This window comes from Oryctolagus cuniculus, chromosome 11 (genome assembly GCF_964237555.1).
Source record: "Oryctolagus cuniculus chromosome 11, mOryCun1.1, whole genome shotgun sequence".
In the NCBI taxonomy this organism is placed as follows: Eukaryota; Metazoa; Chordata; class Mammalia; order Lagomorpha; family Leporidae; genus Oryctolagus; species Oryctolagus cuniculus.
The window spans coordinates 53,463,235-53,481,507 of record NC_091442.1 but is presented as its reverse complement, the minus strand read 5'-3'; the positions used below and the strand labels follow the sequence as shown (position 1 = coordinate 53,481,507).

At 44.7% G+C, this 18,273-nt stretch overlaps 1 protein-coding gene across 7 annotated transcripts in view; it reads left to right on the top strand.

Annotated features, from left to right (window-relative positions):
• CERS5 (ceramide synthase 5) overlaps nucleotides 1–18,273 on the top strand; it is a 35,233-nt gene that overhangs the window by 11,710 nt on the left and 5,250 nt on the right. For all 7 annotated transcript variants that reach the window (XM_070052214.1, XM_070052217.1, XM_070052213.1 and 4 more), the window contains exons 2-8: nucleotides 9,605–9,710; nucleotides 10,292–10,422; nucleotides 11,090–11,147; nucleotides 15,549–15,599; nucleotides 16,414–16,506; nucleotides 17,878–18,006; nucleotides 18,107–18,213. In XM_070052214.1, coding sequence (XP_069908315.1) covers nucleotides 9,605–9,710; nucleotides 10,292–10,422; nucleotides 11,090–11,147; nucleotides 15,549–15,599; nucleotides 16,414–16,506; nucleotides 17,878–18,006; nucleotides 18,107–18,213 — 675 coding nt within the window. The remainder of the gene's footprint in view (nucleotides 1–9,604; nucleotides 9,711–10,291; nucleotides 10,423–11,089; nucleotides 11,148–15,548; nucleotides 15,600–16,413; nucleotides 16,507–17,877; nucleotides 18,007–18,106; nucleotides 18,214–18,273) is intronic.

The window sequence follows — 18,273 nt, the reverse complement described above, 5'->3', positions numbered from 1 at the left end:
GAGAGAAAGAGAAGTCTTCCATCCAGTGCCTACACTAGCAGGAACGTGCCAACCCATAGCCAGGAGCCAGGGACTGTATCCAAGTCTCCGATGCGGGTGGTAGAGGCCCAAGTACTTGGGCCCTCAAGAGCTTCCCAGGAGCATTAGCAAGAAAGTAGATCAAAAACTGAGCAGCCAGAACTCAAATCAACACTCTGAAATGGGGTGAGGGTTAACCCACTGCACCACAATGCCTGCCCCAAAAATAGCCCTTTCATTTAACTTGATATTTTTGATATTATACCAAAACACAAGAAGTAGTAAATTTGGTTGCAAATTGTAATCAGAAGCCCTGTCAGCAACTGTTCGTTCTCTTGTGATACAATTGGCTTACCCATATTTTACATTTTGAATGGACAGTCATGAGGCAGGTGTTTGGTCCAGCTATTAAGATGCCATTTGGGGGCCGGCGCCGCGGCTCACTAGGCTAATCTTCCGCCTAGCGGCGCCGGCACACCGGGTTCTAGTCCCGGTCGGGGCGCCGGATTCTGTCCCGGTTGCCCCTCTTCCAGGGCCAGCCCTCTGCTGTGGCCAGGGAGTGCAGTGGAGGATGGCCCAGGTGCTTGGGCCCTGCACCCCATGGGAGACCAGGAAAAGCACCTGACTCCTGGCTCCTGCCATCGGATCAGCGCGGTGCGCCGGCGGCAGCGCGCCGGCCGTGGCGGCCATTGGAGGGTGAACCATCGACAAAAGGAAGACCTTTCTCTCTGTCTCTCTCTCTCACTGTCCACTCTGCCTGTCAAAAAAAAAAAAAAAAAAAATGCCATTTGGGACAACTGCATCCCGTATCAGATTGGTGCAAGTCACAGCACCTCCTTCAATTCTAACTTCTTGCTCATGCCCACCCTAGGAGACAGCAGGTGATGGCTCAAGTACTTATGTTCCTGCCACCCTTGTGGGAGACCTGGCACGAGTTCTGGGCTCCTAATTGTCCTGACCCAGCCCTAGCTCTTTCTCTCTCAAATACATAAAAATAAATTAGCTTAAAAAATACCCACATTTAAATAATGTTAGTCTCTCGTCATTCTTTTAGGTAAAATTATGGTTTTATGAAAAAGGTGACGTAGTTTAGTTCACGTGTCAGTCACACAAGTGCTTTTTCTTGAGACAACCATACGCTTGTGTGTGGAACGAAGTACTTCATGTGCACATCCTCCTTATCACAGAATAGTGTCTAAAAATGTACTCAGTGTGCCCGGTACTGTGCTACAGTGGGTTAAACTGCTGCTTGAGATTCTCACACCCCATATCACATCCCTCTGTCTGCCTTTTGAATAAATGAATGAATAAAATCATTTTATAACATAGAACGCAGTTGTAAGAGGAAAGGACTTTCTGAATGTGTTTCATGTGGGACTCTGCGTGCTTCTTGGGAGTGCATGTATCAGGAGAATTTTTCAAATACTTTTATATATAAGGATTAAATTAGCTGAATAAGCAGACTTTATTTGGCCTTGAAAATCTTTATTTAAACATCTCAGTTATCTGTTGGGGGTGGGTGGATTTCTGATTCAGAAATGATACTCCATCCTCATAAGTTTGTGTAGGACCTTGTTTTTTTTGCTTGTTTGTTTTGTTTTTTTAAGATTTATTTATTTGAAAGGCAGAATTTAGAGAAAGGAGAGACAGAGCAAGACGTCTTCTATGTGCTGGTTCACTCCCCAGATGGCCTCAATGACCGGGACTGGGCCAGCCCACAGCCAGGACTGGGAGCTTCCTCCAGGTCTCCCACGTGGGTGCAGGGGCCCAAGCACCTGGGCCATCCTCCACTACCTTCCAGGCACATTAGCAAGGTGCTGGATGGGAAGTGGAACAGCGGGGACTCGAACCGGCGCCCACATGGAATGTTGTTGCTGCAGGCTGTGGCTCTAACCCACTGTGTCACAGGGCTGGCTCCAAAACCTTATTTTCTTGTATTTTATTTCTTTCATTCTATTCCCTGTTTGTTTCTTTGGTCATTATTGTTCTTATATATTTACCTTAGTACTTTATATTTTTCTAGAAATTGATCTAAACCAGTGCTTTCCAATTTGATCATCTTGCTACACACATAAAAAATAATTTGCATTTTACAGTGGAGTAAATGAGGCCAGCAGCTATATACTCTAAGGGTTTCTGGCTACCCCAGTCCTCATGGACCACCCTAATAGCCAAGATCAATATCTCCACAAAAGTATAGCCTATTTGTATTAACTTGCCATGATATTCCAGTTGAGAAACTTGATCTAGACTTTCAAATGCATTTTTGTAGGGTTAATATCCATAAATGATGTCGTAGTGACTCAAAAGCTAGAATTGTGAGTATAACTCTTCTATTCGGTATAAAAAGCAAACCAGCAGTTAATTTTATCTATTAACCCAGTCTTAGGTCAACTGTTGCTGTGTATCAAGAATGCAGGAAAATGGGGCCAGCTCTGTGGCACAGTGTGTTAAAGCCCTGGCCTGCAGCACTGGCATCCATATGGGCGCTGGTTCGAGTCCTGGCTGCCCCACTTCCAATTTAGCTATCTGTTATGGCCTGGAAAAGCAGATGAAAATGGCCCAAGTCCTTGGGCCTCTGCATGCACATGGGAGAAATGGAAGAAGCTCCTGGCTCCTGGCTTTGGATCAGCCATTGCGGCCATTTGGGGAGTGAACCAGCGAATGGAAGACCTCTTTCTCTCTTTGGCTCTACCTCTCTGTATTACTCTTTCAAATACCCCCCCCCAAAAATGCAGGAAAAGAACAGTATGAAATAATCTCTATAAGGCAGAACCCAAAAATTACTGTCATATTGGGTTACGAGGCCCATGTTCCTGGAGTGGCAGGTAGAAGGGAGTAGCTTCCTTTCGTAGACCTACCTCTTCAGACCTGCCAGTGAGGGGAAGTCTCATTTGACAAATTATTTTAAAACTTGGACATCACGTTGATCCTGGAGAGGAAAGAAAATCATAGGATAAGTTTGATATATTTTTTTCCCCAGTGTTTTTCAAACTATGCTCTCAGGGCTTTTTTCAACCTTAAGAATGCCTCAGGGATTCCACAGTGTTGTTTATGTGAGTAATGCCTATTGATATGTACTGTTGGAGAAATTAGGGTGGAAAAATTTTCATAAATATTTATTCATTTAAATGTAACAGTAAGCCACTTCTATGATAGTATATATTTTATAAAAAATAACTTCAAAGAAAGTGAAGAGTAGCATTATTTTACATGTTGTAAATCTCTTTATCTGGCAGCTGAATTTTCATGGCAGCTTCTGCATTTAGTCCATTTAGATGTGTAATGTAACCTGTGGAAATTTCATGAGCAAAGGAGAGGGAAAAAAAATTCTTAAGAAGTTACAGAAGCACAGGACAGGCTGCACTGGGGCCAAACACAGGATCAGCAAAGAGGAGGCCTGTGCACTTGTTCCAGCAGAAGTATCCAAAAGTCCAATAAAATGTTTTCAGTGAAAAAATGTTACAGAATTTTTGTGAAGATCATTGAAATAGTTTTGACCTTGTAGACCTCCTGAAAAGTCTCTAGGACCTCCAGGGGTCTCAGACCACATTTTCAGAAAGTTATGTCATGCTCTGCTCAAGGGATGGACGCCAGGCTCTTTGGAGTTTGGTCAGCCTAGATAGCTGCTTCATAGGTTATTCCAAATGCCGGCATTTGCAATGATGCAGAATGGACTTGCTCTCAAAGGTTGTGATTTCATGGGGTGGGTAAATAGCTCAGCAACAAGATGCCAACATCCCGTATCAGAGTGCCGCCGTTCAGTTCCTGGCTCTGGCTCCTGACTCCAGCTTCCTGCTAGTGCAGATCCTGGGAGGCAGTGGTGACGGGCCAAGTGATTGGGTTCCTGCCACTCCCATGAGACACTTGCTTTCAATTCCCAGCTCCCAGCTTTGACTTGGCCCAGTCCCAACTGTTGTGAACATTTAGAGAGTGAACCAGCAGATGGATGGAAGCTTTCTCTTTCTACCTATGAAAAATAAAACCTTTTTTAAAGAATATTTATTTTACTTGAAAGGTAGAGTAGGGGCCGGCACTGTGGTGCACTGGGTTAATCTTCTGCCTGCAGCACCAGCATCCCATATGGGCTCTGGTTCTAGTCCCAGCTGCTCCTCTTCCAGTCCAGCTCTCTGCTGTGGCCTGGGAAAGCAGTGGAGGATGGCCCAAGTGCTTAGGCCCCTGCACCCACATGGGAGACCAGGAGGAAGCACCTGGCTCCTGGCTTCGGATTGGCACAGCTCTGGCCGTTGAGGTCATTTGGGGAGTGAACCAATGGAGGGAAGACTTTTCTCTGTCTGTCTCTCTCTGTCTGTCTGTCTCTCTCACTGTCTGTGACTCTACCTGTCAAATAAATAAATAAAATCTTAAGAAAAAAAAGAAAGAACAAAGAAAGGCAGAGTTGCAGAGAGAGGTTCACTCCCAAAATGGCCACAACAACCAGAACTGGGCTGATCTGAAACCAGAAGCCAGGATCTTCCAGGTCTCCCACTATCATCATGAAACTTCATATGGGGTCAGTACTGTAAGCTGCCATCTGCAGTGCTGGCTGGCATCCCACATAGGCGCCAATTTGAGTCCCAGCAGCTCCGCTTCCGATCCAGCCCTCTGCTATGGCCTGGGAAAGCAGTGGAAGATGGCCCAAGTCCTTGGGCCTCTGCACCCGCGCAAGAGACCCAGAAGCTCCTGGCTCCTGGCTTTGGATTGGCCCAGCTCTGGCCATTGTGGCCAGTGGGGGAGTAAACCAGTGGATGAAAGACGTCTCTCTCCACCTCTCCACCTCTCCTTCTCTTTCTGTGTAACTCTGACTTTAAAATATATAAATAAATCTTAAAAAAAAAAAAAACTTCATATGATAGGAGCCAGCGCTATGGCACAGTGATTTAAAAGCCCCCATCTGCAGCTCCAGCATCCCATATGGGTGCCAGTTTGAGTCCCGGCTGCTCCACTTCCTATTTAGCTCTCTGCTGTGGCCTGGGAAAGCAGTGGAAGATGGCCCAAGTCCTTGGGCCCCTGAACCCCTGTGGGAGATTGGAAGAAGCTCCTGGCTCCTAGCTTCAGATTGGTGCAGCTCCAGCCGTTGCAGCCATCTGGGGAGTGAACCAGTGGATGGAAGACCTCTCTCTCACTCTTTGCCTCTGCCTCAATGTAACTCCACCTTTCAAATAAATAAATAAACCTTTAAAAAAACTTAATATGATAGCATAAAAATAGGTGCTTGATAAATATTTGTGAAGTAAATATTCTTAGGGTGAAACAGCTACCACTGACAAATGCTAGTAGCTTTCTATTTTTCACTGAACTTGGTAACTAGTGAGGGTGGGGTGTAAACTAATGACAGTTGTAGGACATTAAGTCTGCTCCACAGTCCAGATAATCATAATTATTATCTTGGTGTCACCCAGGTGAGTGGGCTACAGAACTGTCCCTGTTGTGTGAAAGGGTTTCTTACTTGTCATCTTTCCCAAAGGTATCAGAGTACCCATACTGAAATGTCTGTTTCTAGCGGAAATAACAGCTGCTTTTCAGTGACTGTTCAAGTGTCAGATACATCAAGTCATTTCATCTTTAAAATAACCCCATGAGGTAATATTACCCCATAATATAAAATAAGTGTGTGACTTTCCCGGGTTCTGCCAGCTAGTGAAATCCAGCTCCACCTTCCAAGATGTAATCACTTAATTGCTTCTGGGTTGAAGAAGAGGCCTGGGTTAGAGGGAAAGAGTAAGAATTGCAAAGGCTGTTTTCTGCTTTTGGGTCTTTGTACAATTATGTAGCTGGGAGGAGACAGATGATGCACTTTTCTTTTTGAAGATTTATTTTTATTTATTTGAAAGACAGTTTCAGAGAGAGAGATAGAGACAGAGACAGAGACAGAGACAGAGAGAGAGATCTTCCATCTGCTGGTTTATTCCCCAAATGGCCGCAATGGCCAGAACTGAGCCGATCTGAAGCCAGGAGCTTCTTTCAAGTCTCCTGCATGGGTGCAGGGAGCCAAGTGCTTGGGCCATCTTCTACTGCCTTCTCAGGCCACAGCAGAGAGCTGGATCAGAAGAGGAGCAGCCTGGACTAGAACCGGTACCCATATGGGATGCCGATACCACAGCTGGAGGATTAACCTATATTTCTGATATGACATCAGCACAACAACAAAGAATGACTGCATTCATTATTTTTCTGAATGCTGATTAATCCTGGATCCAAACTGAGCTCCCAAAGTGGATTTCTCTAGACAAGTCACTTGTTGGTTACTGAGCAGCTATGAAGCACAGAGCTTTGGTAAATACAAAAGGAATATATTATCTGTGTCACACAGAGATGAAACAAGCTGGGGATTAAATTATTGGTGTGCAGAATAATATACCAGCAATATATAATAAGATATCCAATAACATTGACCTTTTGAATGGAACTTGTTTTTACCTCCCATGTAAAAGAGAATGGGTTACTGATGTGACTAACTTTGTACTCTGAATCAATGTTTCTTTACAGCTCAGGAACTTCACTGATGATAAGAATTAAAAAAAAATTTTTTTTTCATAGAGAAAGAGTAAAGTTTCGTACTCTCAGTCCTTTAGAGATAATAAAATCTAGATTCATATGCAGGTCAAGAAAACAGGTCAGGAGCACTGCGTCTTCTGCCTCTCAGCACATTTTCAGCGTGGGACTGCCCATGCTGCTAAGGGGGCTGAAACTGGTTTTGGCTAATTCTGTAAGGGCTCTGTAGAGCTTTCCTAGAGTGGATGCTCACACAGATCTCTGCTGTGTTGGAGAGCGAGATTCTTCTTGGAAAACCAGTTCCTCAAATTTTTTTTTTTTTTTTTAAATAAGCCTTATTTGAAAGGCAGCACAACAGAGAATCTTTCATCCACTGGTTCACTCCCCAGATGCCTGCAACAGGCAGAAGTCCAGAGCCAGTAACTTCATCTTGGTCTCCCATGTGGGTGGCAACAGTCCAAGCACTTGGGCCATCGTCTGCTGCCTTCCCAGGCACATTAACAGGAAACTGGATTGGAAATGGAGCACCTGGGACTCAAACCAGCACTCTGATATAGGATGCCAATGTTGGCAGGCAGTGTGCCACAATGCCAGCTCCCAGTTCCTCAGTTTTTAAAGATCTAAAAGCTACAGCTTAATTACAATCAATAACATCATAGAATTGTAAAAAAAAAAAAAAAAATCTTAGAAATCATTTTGTGTAACCTCTTCTTTAAGATGATGAAACCAAGACCCAAGAGAGTAAGTGACTTAAGCAAGTTACTGATAGATCTGGCAATAGAATTGAGTGTGAATAGGTAATTTCCCTCCTGCCTTCTGATTTCTTTATTCAGAACTACTGAAAGTTCTATTTTTTTTTATTTTTATTTTTATTTTTATTTATTTATTTTTTTTTACAGGCAGAGTGGACAGTGAGAGAGAGAGAGAGACAGAAAGGTCTTCCTTTTGCCATTGGTTCACCCTCCAATGGCCGCCGTGGCCGGCGCACCGCACTGATCCGAAGGCAGGAGCCAGGTGCTTCTCCTGGTCTCCCATGGGGTGCAGGGCCCAAGCACTTGGGCCATCCTCCACTGCACTCCCTGGCCACAGCAGAGAGCTGGCCTGGAAGAGGGGCAACCGGGACAGAATCCGGTGCCCAAACCGGGACTAGAACCCGGTGTGCCGGCGCCGCAAGGTGGAGGATTAGCCTAGTGAGCTGCGGCGCCGGCAAAAAGTTCTAAATATTTCCAGAATATTTCTTTTGGTCATGCAGGAAGGTGACTGTGACTCAGGAAGAGCTCAGTCTCCATTCCACTTTCCCCTCCAGTTAAGCTCTTCGTCCTTTGATATACAGAAAACCGCTTATTAAGCACCTCGCTTGTATCGGTCTTCCGTATACATTATCTCATTAAAAAGTAGAAAGTGCTCCCATTTGAATAGGATATGAGTCACCTGGGGAGCTTGTTAAAAATGCAGATTCTGATATTTCAGGGCTGGGATAGGGCTCAAAATTACGCATTTTTTTCTCTCTGAAATAGCGTATTGAGCCATTACATATGCTAGCTAGAAAAAGAAAAGACCAAGTCCTGAGATGAGTCCCTACACCTGCTAGCAGCAGAGCTAGGTGGCAGTTGGACAGTATCCCCAGATTCTTTTGCTAAGGTTGATTTATTTATTTTGAAAGAGTTAACACAGAGTGGAAGACAGATCTTCCATCTGCTGGTTCACTCCCCAGATGGCCACAGTGGCCAAAGCTGTGCCAGGCTGAAATTTATTTGAGAGGCAGAGTTACAGAGAGGGAGAGACTGGGAAAGAGGTCTTCCATCCACTGGTTCACTCCCCAAATGGCTGCAACGTCCAGAGCTGAGCCGATCTGAATCCAGGAGCTTCTTACAGTTCTCCCAAGCGGGTGCAGGGACCTGAGTACTTAGGCCATCTTCCACTGCTTTCCCAGACCATCAGCAGGGAGCTAGATCAGAAGTGGAGCAGCCAGGACTCAATCCAACGCCCATATGGGATGCTGGCGCTGCAGGCAGACTTAACCTGCTGCATCACAGCTCTGGCAAGATTCTGTGTTTTTAAAAAGCTTCTAGGAAATGCCAGTAACGCTGTTGACGTGGACCATGCACTGAGTAGCAAGGGGATTGATATTCTCCTCTGCTTATAGATGAAAAAACTGAGGCTTAACTTGGCCAGAGTCATGTATGCAGTAAATGTAGAATAGTGATTTTATCTAAGTTGTTCTGATTCCAAAGCTCAATAAGTTATGACAAGTCAGAAAAGAGAGCTTACATTCCAACATGTCTCTCTCTCCTCACTCTCTATTTGATCTTCATTCATCTGAGAGGCAGAGAGATCTCCCACCTGCTAGATCACTCCTCAGATACCTTCAGAGGGACTGGGCCAGGCTGAATCTGGGAGCTAGGAATGCATTCCAGGGCTTCTGTGGGTAGCAGGAACTCGGTTACTCAGGGCCTTTGTTAGCAGGAGGTGGGAGTCAGGAGCCAGAGCCAAGTGTGGAATCAAGGCTCTGCAAGGGAGATGTGGGCATCTTAACTGCTAGGTTACATGCCCACCTCCCATTATTTTTTTTTTTTAAGATTTATTTATTTATTTGAAAGAGTTACACAGAGAAGAAAAGGGGAGGCAGAGAGAAAGAGAGAGGTCTTCTATCCGCTGGTTCACTCCCCAGTTGACCGCAACTGCCAGAGCTGCGCCCATCCGAAGCCAGGAGCCAGGAGCTTCTTCCGGGTCTCCCACTCGGGTTCAAGGGCCCAAGCACTTGGGCCATCCATCTCCTACTGCTTTCTCAGCCACAGCAGAGTTGGATCGGAAGTGGAGCAGCCAGCACTCTAACCGGTGCCCATATGGAATGCCTGCACTGCAGGCAGTGGCTTTACCCACTATGCCTCAGCACTGGCGTGCCCAGTATTTCATCAGTTGGTCAGTTCTCAAGTATATCAGTGGTAGAATCCAGGACAAAATCAAAAAGTTCTAGCTCCCTGCCCATTTTGTTTCCTTGTTTTCTTCCCAACAGTCCACTAATCAGGATCTATCCTTCATGTATAGCAAACCCTATTTAGAATTGGCTTTTGGGTTTTCTCCATTGCAGATTTATTGCTAAACCCTGTGCACTCCATGTTGGCATCGAGGACAGTGGACCTTATCAGGCCCAACCCAATGCCATCCTTGAAAAGGTGTTCGTATCTATCACCAAGGTAAGTGGCCAAGGACATAGGAAAACTCATGTGAGGGGTTGTTCCATAGGGCAGAGGAGGTAAGGACAGAATGGGATGATCTTTAACATTTGGGTAGTCTTCACAGCCATAAGGAGAACTTCATCACCTTAGAGAAGTCCCTGTGGGCCAGGGGCCCCTACATGGTCAAGTTTACGCTTTTGAATTTTAGGCCCAGCGGCCATCTGCACCCCCTTTTACCCAAAATCGTGTCAAATCTTATTTTTGTTTTTCCTTGCTCCAGCTTCTGTCACTGCTTAGTTGCATAATCAGGATGGGGGTGGTACAAGCAGCCTTTACAGTTTGGGTTTTGAATGTGCTTTTTTAACTCAGCTTGGACTGGAGGGAGAAGACCAAACAAGGATGTGTGTAAGTAAGCAGTTAAGGCCCTTAGCTTAAGAGCTAGAATTTCTTGCAAAAAATGACTTTGGGATAAAACCTGGAGTGGTAACCATCAGTTGGGCCAATGTTAGTATCACCCTTCTGCCACTTGGTTGGTCAAAAAGATTTAATGAGGGGTGTGAGGGAAAATGGGTATTCTGACTCTGGTCATATATCTACAGTATCCTGATGAGCAGAGGCTGGAGGGCCTGTCAAAGCAACTGGACTGGGATGTCCGAAAAATCCAATGCTGGTTTCGCCATCGGAGGAATCAGAACAAGCCCCCAACGCTCACTAAATTCTGTGAAAGCATGTAGGTGTGCAGAGGGAGGTGGGCAGGGATAGAACTGAACTGAGGTTTCCTTTTTGGAAGTCATTTCTATTATTAGGATAACAGTCAGTGGATGTGGAGGACTAACTTAGCCTGTTACAGGGAAAAAAAAGAACAGAACTAGCAAACATGTGGCCCTTCGTACCTTGTATATGCTTACTACAAAGCTAGATGTGGTTCTATTTGGCTCCCATTACCCAGATAGACTGGGAGTGAATTCCTGTAACTGCACTTAGGTAGATAGAGGAGCACATTCTCGTACATCTTGATAGGGTCAGCAGTTTAAGTGATGTTTTTGTGGGAAATGTCTCTCCACTAGGAAATATAATCCTTCATTTCGCGTGGTTTTCACTAATCAGCCTTAGGAGCAGAGTATTGTATTAGTCATGCCATGCAAAGACAAACATTAGCATTATACCAGGGTGTCTGATAGGGAAGAAAAGTGTGTTAAAGCCAATATGTACTTGTGGAAGTCTGCTATAGGCAGAGGCTGGAAGGAGACTGGTTTTTAGGCAACGGTATTTGCCCCTATTCTGGAAGACTTAGGCTCACGAATAACTGTCTTCTCCCTGGATCTGCGGTCTTTGCTTCCCACAGCGACTTTCTGCTGACTAGACGTTTGTCTAACCTGTACATTTTGCCCACCCAGGTGGCGATTCACTTTTTATTTATGTATATTCTGCTACGGAATTAGATTTCTCTGGTCGGTGAGTCTGAACTTTCTCTGGCCTTCTGATTGTGTTCTAATCATGTATAGATCTCTGGAGATAACAGTTAAGTTCCTTTAGATCTTTATGTTTCCCTAAGATTTTTCTGTGATGCCTGCAGCCCAGGTTTGTATGCTACTAGATTGCCTTACCTCTGGGGGCTGACTTCAGTGACCTCATGAGCCCTCTTGTCATTCTAATAACAATAGAAAGAATTAAATTAGAATAGTGCTTGATGGTTTACCAAGTGCTTGACAAAAACCCTGTTCTTGTGTCAGCCTACTTCCCATCCAGCTCCCTGCTAATGCACCTGGGAAAGCAGCCTAAGAATGGAAGACTGCCCCAGTGCTTGGGCCCCTGCACTCACATGGGAGACCTGGCTCCTGGCTTCAGCCCGGCCCAGCCCTAGCTGTTGTGGCCATTTAGGAAGTGGGCCAACATATGAAAGATCTCTCTCTCTCTCTCTCTCTCTCTGTGTAACTCTGCCTTTCAAATAAATAAAATTTTTTTTTTTAATCCTGTTCTTTCAAAGAGAAATGGAATCAATTTCACCCCTTCCAAGTGGGTGAAACAGGTATTATTCTTCCTTTTCACTTGTGTCAAAGTCAAAGAATTCTGGGCCTTTTGATTCCTGATTGCATATTTTTCCCCTGTACCCTATGGTTTCTCTCTAAATGATATAATCGTTGTCTTCAAAATAGAGGAAGCAAACACTAGGCAGAACTGAAGGAATGAAATAGACGACTGCACATAGTTGGAGATTTTAATGCTGTTCCCTCGGTAACTGGCTAAATCAGTAGACCAAAAACATCATCACTAAGGATGTAAAAGATAATGAACAGCGTGATCCACCAACTTGACCTTGTTGACATTCGTGGACTACCATGTCGACAGCTGATGAATAAATATCATTTTCAGGTACACATGGAACACCTTGGACCATGTGCTGGACCATAAAGAAAGTCTTGATAAATTACTGCAAAGTATTGATATCTTACAGAATGTATTCTTTAACCATAATGTAATTATTTTAAGATCAATAATAGGCCAGTGCTGTGGCTCAACAGGCTAATCCTCCGCCTTGTGGCGCCAGCACACCGGGTTCTAGTCCTGGTCGGGGCGCCGGATTCTGTCCCGGTTGTCCCTCTTCCAGGCCAGCTCTCTGCTATGGCCCAGGAGTGCAGTGGAGGATGGCCCAAGTCCTTGGGCCCTGCACCCCATGGGAGACCAGGAGAAGCACCTGGCTCCTGCCATCGGATCAGCACAGTGCGCTGGCCGCAGCGCACCACGGCGGCGGCCATTGGAGGGTGAACCAACGGCAAAGGAAGACCTTTCTCTCTGTCTCTCTCACTGTCCACTCTGCCTGTCCAAAAAAAAAAAAAAAAGATCAATAATAATAAGATGGAAAGTATTTTGAAGTTAACTCTTTAAATAGCCTGTGAGTCAAATAAGAAATTGCAAGGGAAATTATAAAATATTTTTATTGAACGATGCTGAAAATATATCAAATTGCATAGATACAGCTAAAGTAAACTAAAGTGGAAATTCATAGCATTAAATTTTGTATTTAAAATGAAGAAAGGTTTAAGTTAATGATATAAATTTCTACTTTCTAATCTGAAAAAGAAGAGTAAAATAAACCCAAAGTAAGTTACAGGGAGAAAATAAATCTTAAAAAGTAGAAATTAATGAAATAATTTACCAATTGGTAAAATAAAGCCAGAAGTTGGTTCTTTGAAAAATTTAATTGAAATTGATAAACTAACGTTGCAGCCATTTGGAGAGTGAACCAATAGATGGAAGATCTATCTCACTCTGCCCGTCAAATAAAAAAATAAATTATTTTTAAAAAAGATTTATTCATTTATTTGGAAAGCAGAGTCACAAAGATGCAGAGGCAGAGAGAGAGGTCTTCCATCCGCTGGTTCACTCCCCAAATGACCACAATAGCCAGAGCTGTGCAGATCCAAAGCCAGGAGCCAGGAGCTTCTTCCCGGTCTCCCACATAGGTGCAGGGGCCCAAGCACTTGGTCCATCATCTACTGCTTTCCTAGGCCATCACAGAGAGCTGGATGAGAAGTGGAGCAGCCGGGACGAGAATTGGTGCCCATATGGGATGCTGGTACTGCAGGCGGCACTTTACCCATTACACCACAGCACCGGCCCATAAATTAATTATTTTTAAAAAAACATGGTAAACTCTTAGGAAAAAAAGAAAATAGGAATTATCTATGAGGGAGAAGGAGTATCTCTATAGGTCCTACAGACATTGAAAGGATAAAATAATATAACGAGCAATTTAATAGTAATAAATTCAACAGCATAGATATAATGGACAATTAACTCCATTAGAGATTTTTATTTTATTTTGGTAATTTATTTATTTAAGAGACAGATATTCAGAGAACTCCCATCGGCTGGTTCACTCTCCAAATTCCCTGCAATATCAGGGCTGGGCTAGGTTGAAGCAAAGAGATGGGAACTCAATCCAGGTCTACCACATGGGTTGCAGGGACCCAACTACTTAAGCCATTGCCACTGCCTCGCATTGTCTTCATTAGCAGGAATGCTGGGAGTTAGCAGCAGAGCTGGGTATCAAATCCAGGTGCTGCAATATAAGAAGTAGGCATCTTTTGTGTTTTTTTTTTTTTTAAATACTTATATTTATTTGAAAGGCAAAATGACAGAGAAAGAAAGAGATCTTCCATCTGCTGGTTCATTCCCTAAATGGCTACAATGACCAGGGCTGGCCCAGGCTGAAACTAGGAGTCTAGAATTCCATCTTGGGGGCCGGCATTATGTTGTGATGGGTTAAGCCACTGCCTGTGATGCTGACATCCCATATGGGTGCCGGTTTGAGACCTGGCTGAGCCATTTTCCACTGTGTTTCTAGATAAATTAGCAGGGAGCTGGACTGGAAGTGGAGCAGCCAGGAATTGAACAGAGTACAAGTTTGATACAGATGGTTCGATACATCTGATACAGATGCCAATGTCCCAAGCAGTTGGCGAAATGTAACAATGCCGGCCCTCAGAAGAGAGCTTCTTAACCGCTAGGCTAAATGTCCTCACTGAGAATTTTTTCTTTTGGTTTTTGAACCTGTTATGGAGGGCTCTTGGTTTTTTAAGGATTTATTTATTTATTTGAAAGGCAGAGTTAGAGAGATGGAGGGGCAGAGAGAGAGAGAGATCTATCTTTGTTATTCCGCAAATGCTTGCAATGGCCAGGGCTGGGCCACACTGAAGCCAGGAGCCTGTTACTCCATCTGGCTCTTCCATGTGTGGCAGAGGCCCAGTCGTTGGGGCCATCTGCTGCTTTCCCAGTACTAAATAAGCAGGGAGCTGGATCTGAGGCAGTGACATCACAGGCAGTGGCTTAACTTGCTGTGTCACACACTTGCCCCTTGCTTTGTTTCTTTAAGATTTGTTTGCTTGAAAGGCAGTGTAACAGACAGAGACAGAGAGGTATCTTTTCCATCCACTGGTTCACTTTCCAAATGGTTACAACAGCCAGGTCTGGGCCAGACCAAAGCTAGAAGCCTGGAACTCCATATACCCATGTGGGTGGCCAGCATCCACTGCTTTCCTGTGCACATTAGCAGGGAGCTGGATCAGAAGCCGTAGCCAAGCCCTGAACCAGCACTCCAATATGGGATGCGAACGGCGCAAGCAGCAGTTTATGCTGATGCACCACGGAATCAACCCCTCTGTTGACTGCTGCATGGTGTCACTGTCTTCCTGCTTCCCAGGTTTTTATATCCCAGGTAGTAATAGTTTTCCCAGAACTACCCTCGAGTTCTTCCTGTCCTTATTTATCTCATAGCATAGTTTTGTGTTTATAACACTTCCTTGTAGAAGAATAACCTAGCCATTTTTCAATCCTTTAGAGATTCATAAAGAATCTGTCGAGGCTGGCACCGCGGCTCACTAGGCTAATCCTCCGCCTGCGGTGCCAGCACACTGGGTTCTAGTCCCGGTCGGGGCGCCGGATTCTGTTCCGGTCACTCCCCTTCCTGTCCAGCTCTCTGCTGTGGCCAGGGAGTGCAGTGGAGGATGGCCCAAGTACTTGGGCCCTACACCCTCATGGGAGACCAGGAGAAGCACCTGGCTCCTGGCTTCGGATCAGCGCGGTATGCCAGCTGTAGCGCGCCGGCTGTGGCGGCCACTGGGGGGGTGAACCAACGGAAAAGGAAGACCTTTCTCTCCGTCTCTCTCTCTCACTGTCCACTCTGCCTGTCCAAAAAAAAAAAAAAAAAAAAAAAAGAATCTGTCAAGGACAATTCTTTGTTGTGTTCCTCTTTAGCCCATAGCATGGAAAGAAGGGGAATACACCGGGGAGATCTTGAAGCAAGATGTTTGAGAGTCCCGGGACTAACTTGGATGATGTGTTTTATCTTTTCAGTCCCCTTGGTTCTGGGACACCCGACAGTGCTGGCACAGCTATCCATATCAGGTAGGACCTGAGCCATTTCGAGATAGGGACCAGAAAGTTCATGGGAAATGTATGCTAACCACAAAACCTATGCATGGATTTCCAAAGTTTTTTTCTACCAAGATAAACTTTAATTCCATTTTCCACAAACTTTTTGAAGTCCCGTTGTATGTGTACAAAGTAGGGTGGGTGAGAATGCATTGTTAGTCCCAGGACAGATGGCATTTGCCCTAGTATTTTTTTAGGGAGACTGAGAGGATAATCTGGGTGTTTCTGGAGCCCCCGTGGCAGTGAAATCCAGTGAGCTTTTTGTTCCAGGTTCCCCTCCAGGGCGGGGAAAAGAAGTAATTTTCCTGTACGTAGTGAGGTACTTTCTGGTCAGGTGTCCTGTCTATATCAAGGACAATGTAGACTTCCCTTCAGTTCATCTTGGTTCTAATCTATACCGGAGAAATGTGAGAGAACTGTTGGAGGGTTGGGAGAGGAAAGCATGAGTAAATTTAATTCCTTGAAAAGCACTAATTGTCCAGAATTCTAGACGTATTGATTGATGGCTATAGTATAAAGTAACTATGTCTCATCTCCAAAAGTTGAGTACTAAGGGTGTGTGTGTGTGTGTGTGTGTGTGTGTGTGTGTGTAGGAGCGGAGAAAAGAGATTTAATAATCTTCATGCCAGTCCAAAAATCTATTAGCTGCTGCAGATCTTGGGAGGTGATGGAGAGGAAAGATGTCTTATAATTGGGGGCATATTGGTCCTCTGAGAAGGAGAAAGTGGTGTAGATGGAATATATCTTTGACTAGCTGGTATTCTAACTATTGCTTTCTCTCTTCCAGCCTCTTTCAAGTGGACTTTACTACTATTATGTCATGGAATTGGCCTTCTATTGGTCTCTCATGTTTTCTCAATTTATAGACATTAAAAGAAAGGTGAGGACATGGACTCGCTCAACTCCTTAACTTACTAAATCTTCCTTTCTAACAGCTACCATCATTGCCATTGTGATGGGGTTCTCCTCCTTAACAGGCCCACCAAAGAGGGGGAAAGTAGGTGTGATAGAACTTTTAGCTCTTGGTAACGCTCCCAGAAAGGAGACTTGATTAAGAATCGCGTCTGTTGAAGACATTCAGGGCTGTCCAGGATGAGGACCGTGAACCAGCTAAGAGGAGTGCTGCCTGTGCTTCTTATACTTTACAAGACTCAGAAGATGATCAGGACTTGAGGATATCAAGGCCTGATTTCTAGAAAAGTTGCTTCTGGCTTTTGTGTGACACCAGGACACCACCACCCCAATCTCTTTTCTTTCCCTCCCATTTTACTTACTTCACTTATTCAAAGAATGTCAACCAGAAGGGATTTTATGATTTGTTTCAGAAACAAAGACTCAAAGAAGTGAATTGACTTGCCCATACAGAAATGACTTTTTTTTCTAAGATTTATTTATTTATTTGGATGTAAAGTTACAGGAAGAGGGAAAAAGGGAGAGAGGGAAAGAGAGAAAGAGGTAATTTTCATCTACTGGTTCACTTCCCAAATGGCTACAATGGCTGCTGCTAGGCCAGGCCGAAGCCAGGAGCTTGGTCCAGGTCTCCCCTACAGATGGCAGGGGCCCAAGTACTCAGGCCATTTTCTGCTGTTCCCCCAGATGCATTAACAGGGAGCTGGATCAGAAGTAGAGCAGCTGGAACTCAAACCAGGGCTCATGTGGGAAGCTGTCCTCACTGGCAGTGGTTTAACCTGCTGAGCCAGTGTCTGCCCCTAGAAGTGACTTAAGTTTCATACAACTAGACAGAAGGGTCAAAGTCTTCATGTTCTCAGTGATGTCTACCTGACCTAATGTGGTTGCAGCATCTCTAAATGTGGTATTGGGTGAGGGTAACCAGGGTTAGCATTTATGGGTTTGAAACTAATCTGTTAGTTTTGTTAACATAGAAATTTAATAATCAGTTTTGATGCCTCTCATTACCTATGATCAGGGCACACAGATCCTCCTGTTAAAATTTTAATATAATTTGAAATATGTATATGAATTTTAAAACATAATAGACTATGTACTTGCAAGATCATCAAAGAAAATTGCTGTGTTTTGTGCTTTGGGCTACATTAACATAGGCTCTGGGTCAGTCACTGATGGGGGAGGCGTTCTGGGTCAAATGCTAGGCAGCTTCCTCAGGGAGACTCTAACCAGAATGGAACCTACAAGAGGCAGGCTCAGATGCTCAGAGAATAATGCAAGGTGATGGTTTGACTAGCACTGCTACAACCTTGCCCGCACCTCACCTATTTCCTTTCCTTCCTAGGACTTCCTGATTATGTTTGTGCATCACTTGGCCACCATCGGGCTGATCACCTTCTCTTACATCAACAACATGGTCCGGGTGGGGACTCTGGTCATGTGTCTTCATGATGCCTCAGACTTCCTGCTGGAGGTGAGAATCCGGCTTCTCTTTGGTCGTCATCCTTTTCTGTCCTTTTCTTCCTATGCAAGAACTGATTCCCCCGACTCAATTCTTACCTTCCCTTCTCCAGGCGGCCAAGCTAGCAAATTATGCCAAGTATCAGAGGCTCTGTGACACCCTTTTTGTGATCTTCAGTGCTGTGTTCGTGGTCACTCGTCTAGGAATCTATCCATTCTGGTAGGTGCCAGGGCTGTGGAGCTGTGGTAGGTATCTTAGTAGTGATACCCTTCAGCTAAT